At 48.4% G+C, this 24,170-nt stretch overlaps 1 protein-coding gene across 1 annotated transcript; it reads right to left on the bottom strand.

The window, feature by feature from the left end:
• Positions 1–526: 526 nt before the first annotated feature.
• On the bottom strand, positions 527–21,458 carry Trim16 (tripartite motif containing 16). Its single transcript, XM_055593959.1, has 6 exons — positions 20,884–21,458; positions 13,922–14,017; positions 9,006–9,239; positions 6,582–6,747; positions 6,134–6,229; positions 527–3,104 (listed from the first exon to the last, which is right to left on the bottom strand). Exons 1-6 carry the CDS (start codon positions 21,376–21,378, stop codon positions 2,521–2,523), a joined length of 1,671 nt encoding a protein of 556 aa, XP_055449934.1. The 5' UTR covers positions 21,379–21,458; the 3' UTR covers positions 527–2,520.
• Between the last annotated feature and the right edge of the window lie 2,712 nt (positions 21,459–24,170).

Here is a 24,170-nt window from a genome sequence, read left to right on the forward strand (position 1 = left end):
GAGAAGGTCATAAGTTCAAGTCAGCCCAGGCTAACAAAAAAAAAAAAAAACCTGTCTCAGAAATGGAAGGAAGAAAGGAGAGAGGGAGGGAGGGAGGGAGGGAGGGAGGAAAGGAGGGAGAGAGGAAGAGAAGGAAAGAAGGGCTTACACATTGTCCTCTAATGGCCATATGTGTACCGTGTACCGTGATGCTCTGTCTATCTCTGTCTCTCTCTCTCTCTCTCTCTCTCTCTCTCTCTCTCTCTCTCACACACACACACACACACACACACAACAAATAAATGTAATTTCTTAAATACAGAGGGCTGGGGATGTCTGATAAGTGCTTTCATGCTCATAGGATGCATGAAACCCCAGGTTCACTCCCTAGCACCAAAGAAACCGGACAAGGTGGCAAGCACCTGGATTCTCAGTGTTTATAAGTCCCCTGTCTCAAAAAAAAAAAAAAATCTTCTGGAAACAACAGACTCACAAATTTGACCTTAATCTAAAGCAGAATTCTAAAATGATTCATCAAATAGTCTATGGTGATTAAAATGGCAACTACCAGCAACAATTATAAAAAACAGGCAGGTTTATTTCAAAACAGTTGGAAGACAGGATTTGTTCTTACAACAAATAAATATTTGGATGATAGAAATGTTAATTGCTCTTGTTTGGTTATTATATGCTACATTCATGTATTGAAAAACTATGCTGAATTCCATAAGTATACACAATTATTGTATGTCAATTAAAAGTAAAATTCAAAAAAAAAAAAAGAAGGGCAAGCCAAGATGATATGATTTTTCTCTTCTGAAGAGTATCCTTCAACAGCTAGGCCTGAGAAATTCAGACGTTGATTTCTGTTACTGAAAAGATCCTTCACTGAGCCGAGCACTGCACTGGTAACTCATACTTCTCACCTGAACACTTGGAAGGCTAAGAAGAGAAGACTGTGAATCTAAGGCCAGCCAAGGATGCATTGTGCATTCCGAGCCAGCTTAGGCTACATAGTGAGGCCCTGTCTCAAATGAAAAGAAAAGACGATAAGAACAGAAAAGGTCTTTGATTGTGTTTGGTGGGAGAGGGAGGCAAAGAGGCGAACAGGGAACCCCGCCACTGAATAGTTCTCCAGCGAGTAGCTAGTGTGCAGTGTGTACCTTTGGCCTGGTCATAGTCAGTATATCTACCAGTGAGGTTCTGACCTGAGAGAAGGCCATTGATTCTGCAAGGAATCTCTTTCTGCTATAAAGAGAGGTACTGTACTAGATGAACGATCACGAAAGTATCTCAGTGCACAGCAGTGATATGAGGAAGGGAAGTAAAAGCATTTAAGTGCCACACTGCCCATGTCCTTAGACACAAAGGTGCAGAGGCTTAGAGTCAAGGCAAGTAACTCTAAAGTGATACGCTGTTGAGACAGGATCCCCAGGCTGGTTAAGCGGGAAGAGTTGCCTTGGCACGGGTCACAGGAAAAGACACGGAAGTAATATTTCTGGTAAATCCCACCTGGGATGTCAGGCTAGTCAATAGCAATCCATTTTAAGGTGGTGTGCATAAAGGCTTGATGGACGCTTCTCATTTGTTTAAAGAAGAATGAAGTAATCACTGGGGTGTCGGGGGAAAATGGAAGTCATGGCTGAAAGTATCAACTTAGCACAAACACGGGTGTAGCTCCGAGGAGAGGTGAGCACTGTCCCCCAAACACTTGAAGAACTATCCCTTTGCACGAGAAGACATACACGTCCGTGGAGTCTGGTATCTTTAGAAGAGAGGACGGATACTCCTCCCTAAAGGGCCTCCCTAAAACGGTCACTCTACACCCCACTGTTCAAGACGGCTGCTGTGTGAGGGATGAGGGCTCTCACGGTGCAAGGCTGGATGACCAGGTTTGGCCTGGCACACCCTGGAAGATGAGCACCTCGAAGAGGGATGCTGAAGACACTGTCGGCTGTGTGGTTCGGCCTGTGGTTTACTCCTTACGCATAACATTCATGACACAATGAGGTAAGCAGAACGCATAGTCACAGTTCACCAACAGTCTACCTAGCCCTGAATCCCAGCTCTGCCCCGCATTCCCTAAGTGACAAGTTAGCCAGCTACCCTGGCCACCGTCCCTTAATGCGTAACGTGAGGACAACGTAGACATTTACTCTGTGAAGATGGCGTGAACTAACCCAGAGAACGTACGCCACACACTGGCCGGTGCATAAGACACTCATGGTGATGTGTTTGTCCTTTCTTATGACCCCTGTGTCATGCTCTGACGGGCCCTGGTCATAAATTCTGGGTGAAGGGTGATGATAATCGTCTGAGCAGACAAGAGGCCATCACTAGGAGATCTGGGGAGAGGCTTTGGTGCCTTAGAGGTTCTGCATTCATGCAAGAGCCGTGCTGAGAAGCGGGCAGGAAAGTTTGTTCAGGCTCCATGCAATTTCTGAAGCCAACTACCATCAACAGATATTTCTGTCCACCTTAAAATGCCAGCTGCTGCCCAGTTGTGTCAGTTAGCAGAGTCAAGGAGGCAGGTCCTAAAATCTAGGGAGCAGCCTCTGCTGAGGACCCAGCTGGCTTCTCCGGCTCCTCTCCCAGATCCACAATCCGGATGGCGTTTTCTTTCTTAGACAGCCAGAAGGCGGCATAGACGGGCTCTGAGAACTTGCAGTCAAACTTGTGAATCAGAGTCATAGCGTCATACTCTACCCCATAAAAGGAAAGGGCTCCTCCTGGGAAGCTTACGTAGATCCCGAGCCTCCGGAAAGGGCCAGCCTTGAGCGGGGTCTCTGTGTCGCTGTGCCAGGCTGTGAACTCCTTCCCGTTCCAATGAAGGCTCCAGGAGAAGCTGTTTCCAGAAATGCAGCTGTTTCGTTCCTCTCCCTTCCGGTCAATGCCTTTGCAGGTCAGGCCAACATAGGTGCCTCCTCCAGAGATCTCCACCTCAAAATAGTACCTGTGCAGGTACAGGCTCTGTTGGGACAGCACCTGCCGCCAGTGCAGAAACCTGCCAGGGAGGTCCGGGTAGGGGTGCTCCCAGGGCGTGGTGTTGGTGACCTTGCGGTTGTCCTCCTGCAGGCGAAGGTACCTGTGCACTGTGTCTGGGTCAAATGTGATGTCACATGCATCTGAGGAGACACAGAAGACAGTTTTAATGCCAGCTGACTCCCCGTTGCATATGTGAGAAACTTCCCCCCCTTTCGGTTCTATTTGCCCAGCCAATGCTCCCCTCAGACAAGGAGTAGGTGGAAACCAGAGGGGCAAACACACTCCTTTCTGAAGCTCAAGTTGATTGGCATCTGCTGTAATATCTGAGGTGAATAAAAAAATTAACTCTTTCATTCATTCATTCATAGACTGTACACCGGAAGTCAGGAACGATTCCATGGATCTGGGGTGAGTTCAGAGATTCGGGTCCTCGTATACCTACATTTGATCTACCCATTCAAATGTTAAGTATTTGCCCAGCATTTAACACGGTAAAGCCTTAATCTTGTCAAAGGCAATCTTTCCCCAATCCTGAAAACTACTCCAGCCACCTACAAGATCATTTCTCTTGTTTCATGCCCTTGTCCCTCCTGCAATGCAAAAGTCTGTAGACAGTAGCCACTCCTCCCGGGATTCCTGCATCTAAGCCAGAGGCAGATCTTGCCTGGAATAGTGTAATAAGCTGTGTGATTATTGTCTACAATAAGAATAATATTTCACAAGATATACTTTATTATTACCTAAAACGATATTCAAAATGTTAAACATGTCAAAACCACTTGTAAAAAAAAAAAAAAAAAAGACAAATTATATTAGGATATGCTTAACCTTTCATTTTAAGACCAAATGGCATCTGTTTGTCTCTAAAATAGACACATGCTTCTGACGGGAAATGGGAGAGAATAAAGTATGTGGAGGCCAAGACATTGTGAGCAAAGCAGAGCTGGGACAAGAGCAAGACATAGTTGTGGGCTGCCGGGGCCCAAATATTAACCAGAGGAAAAAAAGGTGGGCCAGTGGCTGCTCCCAAGTCAAGCAGAAGCAGGCCTCAGTGGCATGCTCCAGAAGGACACCACAGAGGTGAGCCCTGAGTACGGCTGGGAGGCGAAACTCCACGAACTTGTTGACTATCACGAAGGACTAGCTCACTTTGAACTCTAAATCGACATGTAAAAGCTGCTTGTATTTATTATACACAACATGACATTTTGTAACATGCCTACACCACGGAATGGCTGACTCAAGCTGGCTAATGTGTAATCTCACATATGTCGTGAGCATTGCTGTTGTATGTGGGTGGTGAGGGTACTTCCCTTTTCCAAGTCTACTGTTATGTGTTGTATGATAAGGTCTCTTAAACTTAGTCTATCACAAAGCACCACTTAGAAATATAGCGCTTTTATTTGTTGTGTATAAATGTCTGCCTTTATGTATATCTGTGTACCGCATGCTTGCCTGGTGCCCTCGGAAGCCAAAAGAGGTTCTTGGGTTGTCTTGGGGGGTGCTGGGAATTGAACTTGAGTCCTCTGGAAGAGCATAAAGTGTCCTTAACCACTGAGATATCTCTTCAGACACTATAGTGCTTTTATTTGTACTTTACTTGCTTGCTTGCTTGCTTGCTTGCTCGCTCGCTCGCTTGGTTAATTGGTATAGACTGGCCTAGGCTGGCCCTGAACACTCCATTCTCCTACCTTGGCCTCCTGAATGCTAGCACTAAAGGCTGTAAAGTTATAGGCATGTTCTTCCATGTATGGCTGGAAACACAGTGCTTTTGAAAACAGTAACAGCTGGGCATGGACATACATTTTAACCACAGTGTTTGGGAAGCAGAAGAACGAGAATTTAAAGCCATCTTAGGGTACATACCACACTGCAACCTTGTGTAAAAAAAGAAATGCTGCCAGATCATACCAATGCAATGACAGTAAGATCTTGTCAAGGCAGACTTAACAATGAGGCTTGTGGTAAATGAACAGGACTTTTCAAAATGCCAAGGTGATGAAATGTAAAGAAAGGCTGGAGGACTGATGCAGATTAAAGAACATTAAGGAAACATGGGAACAGGAATCCTAATTGGCTTTAATTGCCAACTTGACATAGCCTGGAGTCACCTAAAAGGAAAAACTCAGCAGAGTCTCACCTCAGGCAGATCGGTCTGTAGGCAAGTCAGAGGAGGGGCTTATTGATTATTAATTGAAGGAAGGCCCAGACCACTGTGGATGGCACCATTCCTGGGCTGAACAAGGAAGCTACCTAAGCATAAGTCTGTTACTGAACAAACCAGCAAGCAACCTTCCCTTATGGTTTCTGCTTCAAGTTCCTGCTTTAAATTCCCACCCGAACTTTCTTTAATAATAGACTGTGGCCCAGAATGTAAGCTGAAATAAACCCTTTCCTCCCTTAAGCCACTTCTGTTCAGAGTGTTTTATCACAGCAGCAGAAAGGAAAACTAGAACAAATGGAAACACCTGTGTTTCTGGCTGCGCCTGTGGGCCAATGTGGTGGTTTGAATGAGAATGACCCCCACAAGCTCAATATTTGAATACCTGGATCCTAGTTAGTGAAGCTATCTGGGAAGGACTGGGAGGTGGGACCTTGTTGAAGGCGGTGTGTCACTGAGGGTGGGCTTTGGGGTTGCAAACATCCGTGAATTCCTACTCCTAGTCTATTTCTCTGCCGTCTCTGTCTCTGTCAGTCCCTCTCTGTGTCTCTGTCTCTGTCTCTCTCTCACTCCCCCTCTCTCTCTGCCTCAAGGTTGTGTCCCTTATGTAAACACTTTTAAATTTTTTAAGTTGCCTTGGTTATAGTGTTTTATCTCAGCAATACAAAAGTAGCTAAGACAATCAGAAAAGAAGATCTCACAACATCGTTAATAACATTGCAGCAACACTAATTTCCTGCAAGAGGCATCATAGTTATGTATGATGTCAACATTTTGGAGAAACTGAATGGTAGGTGAGTGTATAGGAATTCTCTATGCAATTTTTACATTTTTTAAAATTTATTTCAAGGAAATTTTTTTTCAATTAAAAACTTAAAAGCATATCATTTAGGAATAGATGAGGGGCTACAGGAACCCAAACTCTCTACAAGATGTGGTGGTTCTTGCTTTGGCAAAGCATCCCGCTGCCACCGGCATATCTGTAAGGGGCTGCCTTTCACAACTTACATTGGAGAAACTCATCCCGGGTTCGGGGCTCGGGTTTTGAGGTTCTGTACTTGCGCTGGACAATGGCGGACACCTGAGTTCTGATGTCGCATTCCTCTGGAAGAGCAGAGAGTTGTGAATGAGTACCTGTCTAGGTGGCTGCCCTTCCCCAGGCTTCTTGAGGGTCTGGTGCCGGGGAGCCTGGACACACTCATCGTCCTGGACAAACCCTGCTGGAGAAGACAGCAGGCTGACACAGAATCCACTTATAACCCCAGACCTGAGCAGCTTGAGCAGCCTGAGGAGCTAGTCACAGAAATGCCCCTGCAAATGACAGACTTACCTCATTCAGATTGCAATTATAAAGTCGAGATAAGACTCATTAGCCAAAGAATGGCTTTGAAATGGGTCCTTTCTCCTCCTTTCTCAGGTCCCCTCTTTCCTCATCACCGTTCTGAGACCTTCTCACCTTCCCTGGCGAACTCCTGGAGCTTTTCCTTGTAGCTTTCCAGCAACTGGATCAAGTGCAGAGTTGAGTCTGTGAGGACCTTGCGGATGCCTGAGAGTTTATCCTTCAGCCCTATGTAAACGCTGGGGAAGGCAGCGTCCTCCGTCTCCTTAAACTTGCAGTACTCCTGCAGGGAGGGAAACGGAATCAGGTGGCTTTTCTTGGCAGGATCTCTCTACATCTGTAGAATGGGCTGATGGCAGCAGGCGCTTCCCAGAGAAAGGGCACATCAAGTGTGTTCTATGCTTCTGAAGGAAATGGGTCTTGCCAAAACCAAGTGGGAAAGTGGATTTCTTAAGGTCAAAAGATGTATGACCACAGACAGCTTTAATATACAACTCAGACTGGGGACCAGAGAGTAAGAACATTCCTGCCCCAGTTGTTCCCTAAATTCTTTCTCTTTCCATAGCTTAAGTACAAGCTGTGGTGAGAATGGACGAGCTGGCTTCTCTGCTGCATCCTAAAGACAACCTTCAGCCCTGGTCAGCCCAGCAGGTACATTTGTTACTCTTGCACTTTGCTTTAGAACTTGAAAGTTATACACACACCAGCAAGCCACATTAGGCTACTTGAGTTTCAAAACCAACTATGATCAGGGAAGATTGTCTTTGTGTATAATACACTGTCACTACTCAGGTGCAGATGAAGCTTCAGGTAGCAGACTGGATAGAGCAGGAACGAAATTGGTCATGCCAAGGCAGACCATAGAAGGAAGTCCAAACCAGAGCTCTGTAGAGAAGCACTTTCATATTGCACATCGATTTAGTGTCGTGCATGATAAAAGTACTTCAAATAAGTGAAGCAAAAGAACATACATACTGTCAGTTTAAGTTACAGTTCATGCCAGTAATCTCAGAAATCAGTAGGAGGAGCTCAAGTTTAAGGCCAGCCTGAGCTATATCGGAACAAATGTCTAAACAAATAAAGCTATGTCTAAACAAATAAAGAAATGCTGTCACTTTGACTGAATTATTACTTGTGGAAAGTTAACTTATCTATCACTAAATTTTATAACTAAGTTACATAATGCCAAAATATATGTCATGCATATTAAAATTTTTATCTTAGAAATAAAGTTACAGGGGCTAGAGATGTAGTTCAGTTGGTAAGAGTGCTTGCCTGACAGGCACAAAGCCTTGCATTTGACCCCACCAAGGCATAAGCCAGGTGTGGTGTGGCTGCTGCCCATAATCTTAGCCCTTGAGAGGTAGAAGCAGGAGGGTCAGAAGTTCAACGTCATCCTCAGATACGTAACAAGTTAGAGGCCAGCCTGGGATATCTGAGACCTCATCAATTTTAATAATAAATAATAATAACAATAATAATGAAAAAACAAAAGGAGAAGAAAGGGAAACTATCTTATACTTTTTAGAAGATACCTTGGTAAACCCCCAGGAACAGGGGGTCAAATCTTCACATTTTCTTTGTGGTTTTGGAATCACAAAGCAAAACAACGGAGAGAAAGAGAGAGATTGTCTATATTTTTGTCTATCTTTTTTGGTGTGTTTTTCTCACTCACTGAAAGATTAACTGTAGCTGCCTTTGGGTACTAAGATTACTCGTATATTTGGTTCTTTCATATATTTCTGTTTTTCACCAGAGGTATTTAGTTTCCTATAAATAGAAGGGAATTGTTTCAAAAGACGGAAAAACAAAAGCAAGAAATCGTGTTTGAAATGGTGCAGCTGAAAGAAGAGTTGCAGATTATTTACTCTGACCCGACGTTTGGTAAGTAAGGAATCTGATACCCACAGGAGTTTGGGTGACTTTTTTGAAAGCTACACCGGGGTATCTAAAGACAGATCTAGGACCGCATGTAATGTTATCCGCATGGTGGCACGTTCTTTAGACCTAGCACTAACTGGCATGGGCCTCTTGTGTGAGATGGAAAGTTCCATTCCCCTTGCTAAGCCTTCCTCAAGTAGTGGTTATACCCGCTCTGAAACCTAACCGGTCTCTTCGCTCTCACACTGCCGTGCAAACCTCCACATACCCTCATGAAGCACACCTCTGCGCTCTTTGCTTCTCTACCCAAAGTCCTTCTCAGTCGCTTGCCCGCCAGGCCCACCTGCCATCACTGTGGACCCCACACTCGCGCCTTGTCAAAGCGCCTTGGCTCCCCAAGCCAGGCGTGCTTTCCTATACTCCTCTGTCTTTGCACATGGTGGTCTCTTCCAGGCACATACAGCATCTTGAACTTGGCCCACCTTCCAGGCTCCTCCCCACTCTGAGCATCTTTATCCCTCCTGTATCACTGCTCTCTGATGAATCAAGACCCGACTCCCCCTGCCTTTACAGTTCCCGCTATGAAAAGACAGACCCACTCACGGGCGTGCCTCAGGCCAGATGCATGGGGGGGGGGGCTGTTTCCCCCAGCCTCTGTACCTCCAGGAAGAGCACGGTGTTGCTGATGGCAGCCAACTTCTCCAGCTCCTGCTTGCTTTTCTCCATCTCGATGCTCCTGTACTCCAGGTGGGTCTTGATGCCATTGACCTGATTCAGTGCAGCCTGTTCCTTCTCCTCTAAGAAGAGCATCACGTCAGCCTGGGCCTTCCTCACGGCTGCGAGCAGTTCCCCAAACTTCTCTTCAGCCACCACCTTCACCTCTGACACCGACACCTGGGGGGGATGGAGCGGGAGGCAGACAAGACTCCGTTACAGTGGATTCCACCTTGGCCAACGCTCAGCATTCATAACTAGGAAGCCGCGAAGCACAAAGATTAAGGAGCACCAGGCTGTAAAAGGCACTTTTGTTCCTGTGGGAATCCTAGGTTCCTGGGGAAACAGATGTGCTCTTCTCAGTCTGTTCTGATTCAGAACAGTGAATCAGTGGCTCTCAACCTGCCCGAGGCTGCGACCCTTTAATATAATTCTGCACATTGTGGTGACCCCCCCACCCCGCAACCATAAAACTATCTTTCTTGCTACTTCATAACTGTATTTTTGCTACTGTTATGAATCATAATGTAAATATCTGAGTGTTCTGATGGTCTTAGGCGACCCCTGTGAAAGGGTCGTTTGCCCCACAAAGAGATCATGACCCACAGGTAGAGAACCACTATATTGATTGTCATAATGGCCGTACCAGTATTTGATGAATATATTTCAAGAGGCAGAGAAATGGTTGGGCTGTTTCATGTAAGCCTTCTCAGCATTTCGTTATGCCTTGTTTAAGTGACCATTGGCTGAGCCAAAAGTGCATCTGAGAGTACAGTGTCCCTAGAGCAGGGGCCAACGCTCCCATTTCTTCTGCTGTTCTAGCAGGCAGTCTTCGTGAAGGTTTAGAGGGTGGGTGACTGTGCCACCCAAGGAGTTGTGCATGACTGCATGCACTTCCTGAGAAGCTCTTGAATATAGTTTCCTTTGCCCTAACCCTTGTATCCCCACCCCCTAGCCCAGGGCATCCTCTGCCTGCCTCAGCATCGCTCACACCCACGCATCTGAGCTCTCTCTCAGGTTCTATTTTCTGTTCTTCCTAATTGAGGGCCGGGGCCAGGCATTGGCTCTCCAAGGAAAGCAAAAGCGGTTGGTCTCCTCACTGAGGCACACAGCACCCCTCTCCAGGGAGGCCGCCACTCAAAATGGGAAGCCTGGTAAGGGAAGGGCTGTCCCAGGGCCTGTGGGAGCCAACAGCTTTGGGCAGAGAAGGCAAGAAGGAATGATGGGAGCAGACATGAGAAACACTGCCTGGCTCAGGCCGGGCCTCGGAGTGTAATGCTGGGAGAACGAATACTCTCCGATCAGCCTTTGCTTTACGGCTGATGATACAGAAGGGAAAGCAAGCCAATCACACACACACACACACACACACACACACACACACACACACACACGCACGCCAGAAAGGGTCCTGGAGAGTCTATGGAACGCCCATATGCTCAGCGGCATGTCTGTTGTTCCATCATCTGTTGGTTTCTTTATGCTGGACAAAGCTAGAAGCAAATACACTGTGGTGCCATCAAGAGAGAGGGCAGAGGACAAGTTTTCTCCAAAATCCTACAGCCCAGACCAAGGAAAGCCCTGGGATGGGTAGCAGTATGCAGGAGCCAGGGCAGTGTAAGGCAGTCTTGGGTCTCCTGTGCTACCTCGCCAGTTATCTGTGCAATGATATGAAATTATAAGCACAGCGGCCAGGATGACTATGTGTTACCGGGTTCTGGGCACTGGGGCAAACATCCTGTGTCCTTGTATCCACCCTAACAAGAAGACACCATTATGCTCCCTGTCCCTGAGATAAGGAAATTGAGACACCAGAAAATTCGGCCATTTGCCCAAAAATCGCAGGGCTATGAGGAGCACCCATGTGTCTGATCACTGCCATGGTTCAGATATGGTTTGTCTGTGTGCCAGGTCACTCGGTTTCCAGCTCATCAGGCTTTGCAGTAGGAGGAAATGGAAGAGCCATGGAGCTCTGCCCATACCCTCAGAAGAAGCTGAGGTAGTTTTCCTGGGCCACAACCCTAGTTAGTTCCCACGAGAGGATTGTTATCAAAGAATGAGCCTCGCTGTCCTGGCCGCTCTTTGTCTCTCTCCTCCTACACACGCTCTTCCACAGCTTAGCAGTGCTAAGCCACTAACGAGGCCCTCACTAGAACCCAGCTTGTACCCAGATGATCACGAAGCCCCAAAACTGTGAGCCAAGCAAATTTATTTTAATTTACAAAGAACTCAGCGCAAGTATTCTGCTACAGCAATAGATTATGGACTCATCATTGTAGACGGCCTCAACATATAGTTGGATTGCGGTCTAAACGTTAAATTGCATTTTCACATTGGAAATATAATCTGAAAGAAAAAGAATCTACCGTGAAAGATAGGTCAGTTTGGCTTGTTGCCCTTGCAGGGATTGGGGGAGGGGCTGTAGAGCTGTTGGTGTCTCATCCAAGCTGTACTTTAAGTAACTCATTCCAGCTCTCTGGCTCACTCCCCATCCCCGCCCTCAAGCAGTAGGTACACATGTGTCATGAGTCACAGAAGCAAGCAGGGCCTCCATGCTCTGCCTGCTCCCTATCCAGACCGGCTTTAAACTCTTGGCAATCCTCCTGTCTCGGCCGCCCAGGTGCTGATATGACAGGTGGCAGCCGACAGAACAAGCTTGTGTTTGCTCTCTGAAACCAGGGTGTGTCTGTGTGGTAGGAGGTGTGCGCGGGCTTATGCTCAGAGCTGCAGGAATTGTAGGTGCCCTGGGCTGCCTCTGTCCTGGCAGGGCGGTCTCTGTGAGCGGGTCCCTAGGCTCATGTGCTGGAGGCTGGAAAGGGAATCAGGAATTCCGAGGTTAGTACGTGGTGTTTGATGCGAGCCCCGCACTGCCCCACTGCTTGGCTTTGGCCTCCCTGGTTTATGGCCACTTTCTAAACAGACTCTGAAATCCAGGAGCAGAAAAAGACATGGGATCAACATGAAGGTGCCACGGGAAAGGACTACAGTCCATTTAACCTCCACAATTACAGCATGTGGGTTCTCTATAAAAGAACAATTATGGCAGGCTAAATGACATCGGTCTGAAGGCAAAACGGAAGGTCACACCCATCGGAGGTCATCCTGATGAAGGCTAACGGAAGGGAGGCATGGAATGATGGCTGCTGTCGGTGGGTGAGACTCCTGCTCCTGCTGGGGCCTCTCCTTCCTAAACTTCCCACTGAGAGCTGTTTCTTAGTTACACATGAATGGAATGGTGAAGGCTGTTCATTAATTCCCAAACTATGACAAGTAAGCTATGCCAAGAGAGAGCTGTGGACATATCAAGGCAGTCAGTAGTTGATGGTTTCAAAATCTGAGGAGGGCGCACATGCCCAGCAACGTACGGAATCCTTTGCAGGTCAAGGTCAGCAATCCCAGAGTCTCCCATCCAATCAATATGAAGAGTCCAGGACAGGTCTTAACGTCTCTCTGTGTCTCCACATTCCTTGTATCTGAGGGCCATCGCAATATCTCTCTGGCCACCAGGTCATTATAAGAACTAAGCAGGGATCAAATTAAAGAGCCTGAACAAGGTGATGTCCTATGTGGTCCTCTCTACCATCCTGAACTTTCACATCAAGTCTCTGGGACTTTATAGGAACTGTTTTTTTTTGTTTGTTTTTGTTTGTTTGTTTGTTTGTTTTTCTTTCTTTGGAAAGATATTGTGCCTATAACAAAGAAAAGAAGGTCTGTAGAGAGGAAGCTGGTGTCTGACATGGGAGCTCACTTAGCTCTATGCAGAGTAAGTACCTCATGACCATAGGCAGCCAATGCAGGGCCCTGGAGAGAGAAACAGGAGCCTGTCAGTTCCCTTCAGATCCCTGAAACAGAGGGAGTCCCTCTGTCCTACAGGCTTTCATGGGGATCAGAGGTAAGTGCCAAACTGTGACTTAGCCTGGCTTAGCCAAACGCCAAGGGGCGTGAAGCAAAGCACAAAGTAGGACTATAAACTTATCCTGAAGCTGCAAGGGAGAGGGAGGACTTATAAACTCTGTGCCTTGAGATGGAAAGACTGCAGAGGTATGGCCTGATTTCTGGGAGATATAGAAAGCACAATAGTTAGAAGGCCTGTGGCCTAACAACTGTGGGTAAGGAAGGTTTCGTTCTTCCGTGGCTACTTGGTTATAAATATAAGGAAACAAATTAAGTTGACTATTAGATTATAATAAATGTCTGAGTGAATGGGTGGGTGAGTGGATGGATGGATGGATGGATGGATGGGTGGATGGATAGATGGATGGATGGGTGGATGGATGGATGGATGGGAATGCAGATAAGCAGATGAGTAGTTGAAAAAATAGGTGGTCAGTTGGGTAAAGGATGGATGAGTGATAGACAGATGGATAGAATCATTCATTCTCAGCATGCAAGATGACACTGCCAACTCACTGCCATAGGAAAGGTGTCTTGTATGCTCTTGGCTTGTCATCAATGAGAGGTATTTGTGGAACTTACTATTGGGAAATTAGACGCAAACCAGAAGAGACTAAAGCTAAGCATCCTGTCATAGCATTGGCCTTACCAAATGCCACTTGCTAATCTAGGAGTTCTTGATTCATTTTTTTCAGCTTCCAGAAGACCACCCTCCTAAGCCAGGGGCACTCCTGGAACTCTGACTAGGCGCCTCCAATCACAAGCACGCACAAATACACACTTTTCTCCTAGCTAAGAAAGCATATATAATCTTGTTGTGCTGGTAGCCAACGGTGCCTGCTTCTGTCACGTGCTGAGAGCTGTGCTAGGTCTTCAACCCATGTCCTACAGCCCCAACGGGGTCTTACTAACCCAGCAGTGGCAGCCAAGTACTTGGAAGCCAGAGAGGTGACCTGAGCCAATCTTACCAAAACAGACTTATGGTTGGCTTGGAGCCTGGCAATGGCGTTTTCATTCAGCTTGAGTTTCTGCTCCAGGTCCAGCTGCATGCACCGAAGGTCAGCCTAAGAAGGGAGAAGGAAAGAATTAAAGAGCAAAGAGTCAGGTATATACAAATAGTCCCCAAGGGCAATGGCACTTTCTGTCCTTCATATCCCTGCCTTTCTCCGGTGAAAGGAGAGTATGACCTTTAAGCTGATCTCAGAAGCCAGCCTAGAGGCACAAAGGTGAACAGGTGCCAGTGGCCTCCTGAGACTAAAGGAAGCATGAACTAGCTGCCATGCCTGGAGCATGAACGCGGTGCTGGGATGTAGTCATTTATGGCTCACTCAAGCTTCATTCTGCCTGCATCCTGAGGAGTTAATTCGGGATGAATACAAAAGCAGTGGACTAATTTGTTTGGTGGAGGAAAGCTCAAGACTAACGTTCAGACTGAGTCATAGTTAACTGCTCACTGGAGCTAACTCCTCTGGGAAGGCAGTGAGAGAGAGCAACAGGTACGTACAAAAAAAGTGCAACTTGTCAAGGACGGTAGCAAAACTCAAGGTGCAGACAGGTGGGTTCTAAACCATCTGCAAATCAATAAGAGAATCGCTGTCAGGGAGACATCTCATGCTCCGCACAGGACACAGGGACAGTGTCCTGAGAGCAAGACCTCCCATCAAAAGGCCCAATTTCTAAAGATGTATGTAATATGTACTGTAAATTTATATATATAATGTAAATAAAATTGAAACGAGAGAGACTGAACTGCGACTGTCATAGAAGGGGTTCCCTGCTCAAAAACAACTGCCTGGTAAAGTGATTTTTAGAAGATTCGCCGGCAAGGCTTACAGAGGCCACGGCAGTCGTCATTCAAGGGGGCCGAGAGACGTCCTGAATGGGCAGGAGAGCCTGGTGGATTCACCCACATGGTCCTGGTTTTGAAGCATGGCAGATGCAAGAGTAAGAGGATCGTGGAGGGCCTGCATCAGGATACCAAAAAGCGAGTGTGGCCAGGCAATGGACACAGGTTCAGAGTGAAGAGGCTGCCATTAGTCCTGGAAGGGACTTTGGACTTTTGAACAGCAATGGAACTGTTAAAGACTATGAGACTTTTGAAGTTAGAGTGACTGCATTTTTCATTGTGATATGGGGGTCAAGGATGGGTTCAATGTTCTGGTTTCGATGTGAGATGTCTCCCAGAGTCCCCTGTGTTTGAATACTTGGTGTGGGTGCTGGGAATCAAGCCTGGGCCCTCTGGAAAAGCAGCAAGTGCTCTGAACTGCTGAGTCACCTCTCTGGCATTTGCTCTCTGTTTCTTGACTACAGACTCAACATGACCAGCTGCCCCAAGCCTCTTGCCTTCTCACAGTGACAGCCTGCAGCCTTCCTAAACTGTAAAGAAAAAACTCTGACATCCTTAAGCTCCTCTTTGTTGGGGACCCGGCCAAAACACCAAGAAAAGCAATCAACACGCATGCATTTCTTATTATTTCATAACATAATAGATCTAAAATGTCCATTTCTTCACCTGGGTGATAGGGATAAAATGCCTAATCCCTCTGCTTATGAGACAATGAACTAAGTGAAATTATGTATATGAATAAGAACCCTACAGAGCCGGGTACACTGTAAATGAACCGTGTCAATAATTTCATTCTTAATGTTATCGGTCACCACTCTGCTGCCAGAGCTGCTCTCTCTTCATACTCCATGTTTGCACAGGAGGCAGTTTCTGCCCTCCCCCAAACCTGCCTGACAATCTTAGGTTTGCCTGCCTTCACCTTTCACTCCTGTCACCTTCCCCTGCCAAAAAAAAAAAGTCAACATAGAGAACATAACCCTTTGCATACTTCAAAGACTGCCACTTTCTTATGTCTACAAGGGCATGAGACAGGAAAAAAAAAAAAAAAAACCTAATAAACAAACAGCTGTCTGTGCTTTTAAGAGCCTCTGTCCTGGCCTTAAAACCAATCTGTTATACCCAATAGACCGCAGAAGTCATAAATGAAGTCTCTGGCTGTTGCCCATGAAGCCTCAGGGAGTTTCACACCTCCCTCCACCCCTCCCCCTTAGCTTCCCACCATCTACACCTACCCCGCCCCCACAGCGAGGGAACAGCTGTAGGCAGAGCACTGGGACATGCAGGCGCGCAGTCTTTGCTCAAGCTCTTGGTCATTGGAGTGGAGCTGAGGGTGGCTCCGGGATCATACACCCTTGATACTTGAGACCTGATGTCTAGCAATGGGGACTGGGGAAAGAGGAGGAGGGCGCCTGGCCTATTTGAGGGCAATCTTGGAATCTTATACAGTGACCCATTTGGGGCTAGGAGGGAAACGTGAACTGCTTGCTTGAAGGAGCTGGAGGACATGCAGAGCATGGCCTAGCAACCTGGTTCTCTGAGCGGGGATGCCACGCAGATGTGTTTTAAAACAGCGGTCCCAGCCAAACTATAGCGTGAGACCCAGGGTGTCCAGCAAGGGGCTTCTCTCTCCCCGGCCCTCTAGACTTCCATAAAAGGAGAAAGGGATGCCTACGCACCAAATGAGGAGTTCTGTGAGTCACCACAAAGGAAAACACTCCCAAGTACCACAAAAAGGTGGGGCTGCTTGGAAGCCCGTCTCTCCAGTTATTCCTGTTCCTAGAAAATGAGGGGCTGGTGTAGGCTGACCTCAGGGTTCCCCCAGAGAGCAGCAGCCACCCCTCATCTCAGGCCACCCTGCCTGACAGCAGGACAGCGGCGCCTGGGAGCATGGACAGTGCAGGGTGGGCGGCGTTGAGAAAGGTGACGTTTGGGGTGTGAAGACCCTGCTCCTGGGCTGTAGGACTTTACGAGTCGTTGACTCTGCTGGCAGGCGGACTTCACCTCCAGCATCACAGTTAGACCTGGCCTCTGACTGCATTCCGCAGTGACTGGCTCAGGACCTGCTGCATGCCAGTCAGGTCAGCTAAGCCACACGCGCGGGCTCTCAGAAAACAGCAGCAGTAGTCTGGTGCCTTTGAGTAAACAAGTTATATAAGCCAGGCACAGTGGCACACACCTGTAATCCCAGCGCTTGGGGAGGCAGAGGCAGGAGGATCTCTGTGAGTCCAAGGTCAGCTTGGTCTATAAAGCAAGTCCAGGACAGTCAAGGCTACACACAGAAACCCTGTCTTGGGGGAAGGGAAGGGGCCAAGAAACAAGTTATATCATTCTGACCCAGAGGCACTCATTTGCGTTTCTGTGAGAAATTATTATCCTGAGTGACCCTTTACCACACCACCTACCGGCTCCTGCAAACAGACCGGGTGATGCTGGCTGACAGCTCTCCAGACAAACACAAAACCTTCCAGTTTTCAAATGGTTGGCACCTTCGCTCCATGGATCTTGACTGTGCAATCAAGATCCATGCTGACCTTCTGGAATCAATGCTAAGTTTGAAGCTAGCAGCCTGGCACTAGTGGTCTTCAAAAACCTTAGTCAAGACTAAGATCAGCCTCCCCTCCTCCGGGAGCACTGCCCTGCCTTCACTTCCAGGCCGGGTCCCTCCTCCAAACACACAGCAGCTGTGTTACACCAGCAGCCCTTTGGCACACCATGGATTCATAGTATGTGTCATTCCTTCCTGAGCCCAAACCCTCTCTCTGAGGGTACACAGGACAGCCAGGATCCCACTTAACCCATCAGGTGCCCTCGGAAGAGCAGGAGGGAGCCACCCACACTTCATGGGGCAGAGAAAATGACGAAGGTGGTCTCTGGAACACACACACACACACACACACACACACACACACGGAGGGCAGGACAGATGGCTATCTCCTTTCCATTATGACAAGCCTGAGATTTTGACAAGATGGAAGGAGTCTCGGGGGGCGCTGAGGCAGAGCTGAGAGGAGCACTTAGCTCCCTGTCGGGAACAGCGGGGCTCAGGGAGCTCATTAGGACAGGATAAGTACTTGATCAGCTGCATCCAGCTTTCATCCATCAGTCCGGCTGGCACTCACTACCACGGCTGACAGGAACATCCCTCTGTGCCCTCCCAGCTGACCTCATGCTGCCATTCCCTGTACACAACACGCCTGCATGAGTTATTAGCCCATGGCTGGCTCCAAAGTGACCTTCAGGAAGCAAGTAAGTGCAGGAGGTGTGGACTGGCCGAGAGGCACGCTGGGCTTCTGGAACCTGACCTATGCCTAACTAGTCTTTCCAAACAATCCTAATGCTGCTTGTCTCCTCAAGATACTGTCTTCTGAGCTGGGCTCTTGGGCTCCTTGCAAAATTTCTTCTGACTCCTAAGACTGGGTGGAGCCACTCAGAGTAAACTCGATCCCTGTGCCGACAATGAGGAGATAGGACACAAAGGACACCACTCCCTGAAGCAAACCAGAAAGCAGAAGGGTCCCCGACCCAGGCTGTCTCACTGCACCTCCCCACAGGCTCTCGGCCAGCCCTCCTCATTTTGTGTGTCACAGCTCTCTCCTAAGATGTCCACATCTGGGGCTTCGCACGTGCTCCACACTGTTCCTCCTGCCGGAAATTCTATCACCCACGTGTCCATGGTACACTAGTTGGACTACACTCCAGTTTATAGTGCGTCTGTGCTGGTACAGGCACAGAACATCGCTGAAGGAGCCAAATGTAGTCGCTCTGATCAGAGGAGCGGGGTGTGGATCTGGAATCAGGGTGGAGAACTTCCTCCCTGCTCCATCGCATTGTTTGATAGAGCTGGGTTTTTTGTTTGTTTGTTTTTAACATCCTTGTGCATAAGTATTTTCCAATTAGAAAAAAATAGTAAAATTCAGGTACTTTATCCAAAGAGAATAGTAACATACTGGGCCCAAATGTCACTAATGCATGTACACCAGATTGCGTGTGGGAGCGGGGGGGGGGGGGGCTGTGTGTGTTGGTGTAAGTGTGCGTGTGAGTGTTTGATGGTCGTTTCGTTGTCGTTTGGGTCTGGGGAGGTCGCTCAGTCAGTAAAGTGCTTGCTGCGCAAACATGAGGGCCTAAATCCGATAGTCAGAACTCACGTCTTTAAAAGCTGGGACTGCTGATGGGATGCCGCAGCCATTAAGAGCTCTGGCTGCTCTCCAGAGGGCCTGGGCTCGAGTCCCGGCACGCACAGCATGGCTCGCAGTGGTCTGTCCCTATGGTAGCTGCTGTGCAGGTGGTGCACAAACACATGAAATAAAGAAATGGTTTTCTGAGCCGGGGGCTGAAGAGATGGTTCGCCCGTGAAGAACACCTGCTGCCCTTGCAGAGGACCTGGGTGTGGTTCCTGGCACCCACTTGGCAGCTCACAACTGTGCATAACTCCAGTTGCAGGGGAACTGACACCCTCTTCAGACACACAGCTGGTGCCCATACATACATGTAGACAACATGTACACATAAAATAAATCCAAAAAACATTACACAGGCACCGTGCTATGTGCTTATAACCAGGGCTGGGGACGCAGAGAAGGGGGATCCCTGGGTCTTGTGGGCCTAGCCTGTTTGGCTAACTTGAGTCCAAATGAGAAGCCGTGTCAAATAGGCAGCACTAAGTGGCTTTAGTGGGTTATTAAAAAGAAAAAAAAAAGACATTAAGTTGAGAGAGGACATCTTGGGGAGGTGAGGTACGTTTATAATCGTATTTTGTTGCATACCTGTAGGACATTCTTGAGGATAAGGAGATTTCTTATTTTTATTTTGGTAACTCCTAAAGAGAACACCTGAGGTTAAGCTCTGCCTCCACACGCATGCTCACATACACGCACCCACATGCACACCCCCCCACATGTCAAATAAACGAATAAATATTAAGACTACAATGCTGTGATTTGAGGGTCTTCATTTCTCTCCAATAAGACGGTATTCCAGAGGCTTCCGTGCCTCGCCCATTAGCTGTACGAACTTGAACAAGTACGACAGAGACCATCAGAGCCCTCACCTAATCATTACTGAAATATCAGACGGGAAAAATCTACAAAAAGTATTTTTCAAGTGGCAGTAGTCAGTAAGGGCTATTTCCCTCAGTTGGGCAGGTCCTTTCTTTGATGTATTTGCTGATTTCTGTACTTTCCTTGTAGGACATTCCTTGATATTGGAAACAGTTGACAAGCGTCTTCCCAGGCCGGAAGTGGTGACTCAGTAGCATCTGGAGTGCAGGACTCTGCAGAACAAGCCACCCACCAGGACTAAAGAGAATCTACCTCTGGTATAGCCACAAAGGAAGTGCCCTGGTTAGGAGAGCTCTTTGTTTCCTTTACTGCCCAGGAGCACAGTGCCACAAAGAGACCATGGCCCTGCCAACGGTGGGCAGCACACAGCTGCCCTGAGCATGAGCCAGGACCCACGGGACAAGAGTCAACCTCACTCCCTACCGGGCAAATCTCAAAGTGGGAGAAGCAAAGCATGCAAGTCTGCAGCCATCCCCAAGGTCCTGCCTGGGCCCTTGGCTTCAGGATGAAGGTAAGAGGTGTTCCAGAAATGGTTTCTTTATCTGGTGGCAGAAAAAAACTTAAACTTTTCGAGCGGTGTATCTCAGACAATCCTGGTACGCCTGTCCGCTAAAGGAACTTTAACTCTCCTGTGACTGAAGTCGTCTGTCCTTGGCATTTACCTCAGTGCATGTTTCAAATTCAGTTATCTTCATTGTTTTGTGCTGGCTGCTTTCGTGGTAAAACCACACCCAAACACAACTGCCAAACACTAACTAGAAACAGGAGGAAATTCCCACGCAGGGGCAGAGACAATAGAGACTGCCCAGCAACGGGGACACAGAGATCGGGACGGTGACCCACTTTTGTTCCCAAAGCCAAGGGCTATAGATGTTTATCTACACCGGACGAACACCCAGGCACTACGCCTAAAGTTCTTGTCTGTGGGCTGAGGACACACAGTGACATCAACAGACCCACCTGTCTGACCTCCCCCTGGGGACACCGTCTCCCGCTGCCCCCCAGGTGGACTGACCCCGCCACTCACCTCCCTGCGTCTGCGGGCTGCATCCAGGGAGACGGTGTCATGACCCCTGTGCTCACCCTCGCCGCATTGCTGGCAGATGCACTGCTGGTGCGTGTTGCAGAAGGCAGTCAGAGGGCTGTGGTGGGCAGGGCAGGTGCGCAGATCCTGGTCCCTGGCGGGCTCCGTCAGCTGGTGGCTGTGCAGCTTGCTGTTCTCCTGGTGTGGCCGCAGATGCTCCTCACAGTAATTCACCATGCAGGTCAGGCAGGACTTCACTGCCCTGACTCTGCTGGCCCCAAGGCAGAAGTCGCATAGGATCTCCTCGCCTTCCTCACCGGGGGCACGGAGATTCGCCGGGTCGAGACCCTGTCCCTGGGTTTCCTCCCCTTGCTTCCCGAGAGAGTCCACATCCTCTTCTACTGGGATAGCTGGCCCAGGGTCTGGGTGGAGAGGGCCCAAAGGGTGAACAGGGACCCCGGTCAGTGGCCCCGGAGCAATCAGGTCCAATTCGGCCATCTGGAGGCTCTGCAGGACTACTGAGACTAAGGGCGTCCTGTCCTTCTTCAGCCCCTTGGCTCAGGTCTGTGTAGCCCAAGTCAGAGCAGAGAGCCACGCCTAGCTGATTGCAGCTGCCCTGAGACATTAACTGTTTCCTCCCTCCAGAGGAAGCTTGGTTACTCAGACAGGATGAGGCTCCTCGGGATTGGCCAGTGGCCAGCCACCGTGACAAGGCGACTACTCAGGTTCAAAACTACTGCTGGGCCCTGACTTCTTTTGCTGGCTCAGACTTCTTTCCTAGCCCAGCCCAGAAACTTCTATTCTTACGGGACCTGTTGTCTCCCGTAGGCGCTTCTTCAGGAGATCACGTGTGCCTATGGGTCTGGAAAAGAGCAAAAAATTCCTGAGTTCTATTGTAAGCCTCTGAGGCTTTGAGCATTCCCACAAGCTGTATTTTGTGTCATACGTTTTAAAAGGATCCAAAAATGCAAGGACTTTGACAATAAAGCAGCCGGTTACCCTAAGCTAGCCAGGAGCTTGATCCTCTCACCACCAAGGGGGGAAAAAAACTACTGATAGATAGACAGACAGACAGACAGAGTCATCCAGCTTCACTTGCTTGCTTTTCTTGGTTTGGGTTGTTTGGAGGTTTTTATTTTATATTTATTTATTTATTTGGTTTTTTTTTTTTTTTTTTTTTTTTTTTTTTTTGGTTGGTTGGGTGGTTTTGGCTTTTGGTTTTTGAGACAGGGTTTCTCTGTATAACAGAGCTCTGGCTGTCCTGGACTCGCTTTGTAGACCAGGCTGGCCTCGAACTCACAGAGATCCACCTGCCTCTGCCTCCCAAGTACTAGGATCAAAGACGTGGCCACTGCGACCAGCTGCTTCATTTGCTTTTAATAATAAGTTGCTATTATCTGAGTTCTATTTTATTTTTGGTTTTGGTTTGTATGTGGGTTTGTTGGTTGGTGTGTGAGTGTGTGTGTGTAAGAGAGAGGTCCCATGTCTCCTGTGTCTTCCTTAATCGCTCTCAACCTCCTTTTTTGTGCCAGGATCTCTCGGTAAGTCACCTAAAGCAGCAGGCCAGCATGTGGCAGGGATGTTCTTGCCTCTGGCTCATTGCTGGGGTCACAGATGAGCACCATTGCACGGCCCATTGCATGGGTGCTGGCGATCAAACTCGGGTCCTTGTGCACACCTAGCAAGCACTTTCCCCGCTGGACCGTCTTCCTAGCCCCACTTCTGGCTGACTTTTAAAAATCACTCGTTGGAGAGGCCACACAGCTGGCCAGGCTCTTGGTCTCCCACTCTCTGCCATAAATACCCCTATCGTGTGGGTCCTGACGATAATGGCTGCCTGGGTCACTTCTCCAAAACTCTTTTTTGTGGAAGCTGACTCACCTGGACCTGAGCAGGTGACCAGTAGGTGACATTTCGGCATCAGAGGACCAAAGCTTCTGCCCTCAGAACGTTCTGACACTGCCATGTCCCCACCGTGCATCTTGTGAAGAGCCGTGAAGAACAGCTACGATCGCCTCGACCACCCTTCCCCCACCCGTGCCTGCCATCCTGTGGAGCAGCCTGGTTCTGTGACCGAAGGATGTGATGGATGTTTCTAACCCTGACGCTACAGCATCAGACTCCAGTGGATTCCAGGGCCTGACTGGGAATGGGCGGGGGAGGGGAGCCAGGCAGACCAGGGAAGACACTGTCTCCTTCCATAGACAGCTCCACCACGCCTGGCCAGGCCACATGCCCTACTCTGTGATCTCCAGGGAATGCACAACGGCTAAGTGAGCCCTACATCCAGCTAATAAAAGTGTCCTAGACAGGGCATCTCATTTTCTCTGGCGTCACAACAAAGTGCCACAAACTGGCTGACTTTGACGACAGAAATCAATTCCCTGACAGTTCTGTGAGTGCAAAGTCAGGGCGTAGACTTCTTCTGAGGCCTCGCTCCTCAGCCTGTAGTGCCCATCCCTCTTCCTCACGCCATCATCCCTGTGCCTGTCTGTGTTCTGATAGCCTCTGTTTAGAGAGATGTCAGTGAGGATGGGTTAGCGGACCACCTTACCTCACGCTGCCTTTATTACTCATTCAAAGGCCGACCTCCATGCTTTTGAGCAGTCATGGTCTGAGGTAATGGGGTTATGGCCTCATCGTGTGAATTTGGAGGGTGAGGAGGGGGATGAAACTCAGCGGATGGCACATGGCCAGAGGATGGGATGGGCAGGAAGTGACTCCTGAGGGAAAGAGCTCTCCCAGACATGGCATGTCCATAACACATTGTTTAACAGAAGGCTCGTTCAAGGGCTCATTAGGGTACCCCAAATTCTGTGTCCCAGAGAAATTCTAAGTCTCCCGACCCCCCCGGATTTGTTCAAATTCCTATGTAGTCTTAGAGAACTTTTGGAACAGAGAGAGACAAGATGAGGAAAAAGAGTTGGTTTCCCTTTCGCTCTGGGCTTGAGATTGTCTAACGTGGCATCTGCCGTGAGGCTCTGCCTCCTTGGGGTAAACTAGACCCTGAGCAGAGCTTGTCCAAGACCCAAGAAATCCACAGGCTTCTCGGAATCAGCTTGCACGGAAGGCCGCAGTCTTATTCCCGATGCTGCCCTGCACAGTGCGACGAGGCCATGGAATGCCTGCGTGTGGCTTCATGGAGTCCATGCTTTAGCCATGAGAGGCCCCCAAGTGTCCTTGCTCCTAAGTGCCCCTCCCTCTGGAGGTCCCCAGAAGACCTTCCAGATTTTCTGAACATTATTTAGTCCGTTGTTTTTTTTGTTTTTTGTTTTTTTTTTTTTTTGTTT

Source organism: Psammomys obesus, unplaced genomic scaffold (assembly GCF_907164565.1).
Source record: "Psammomys obesus unplaced genomic scaffold, mPsaObe1.curated_primary_1811, whole genome shotgun sequence".
NCBI classification, from domain to species: Eukaryota; Metazoa; Chordata; class Mammalia; order Rodentia; family Muridae; genus Psammomys; species Psammomys obesus.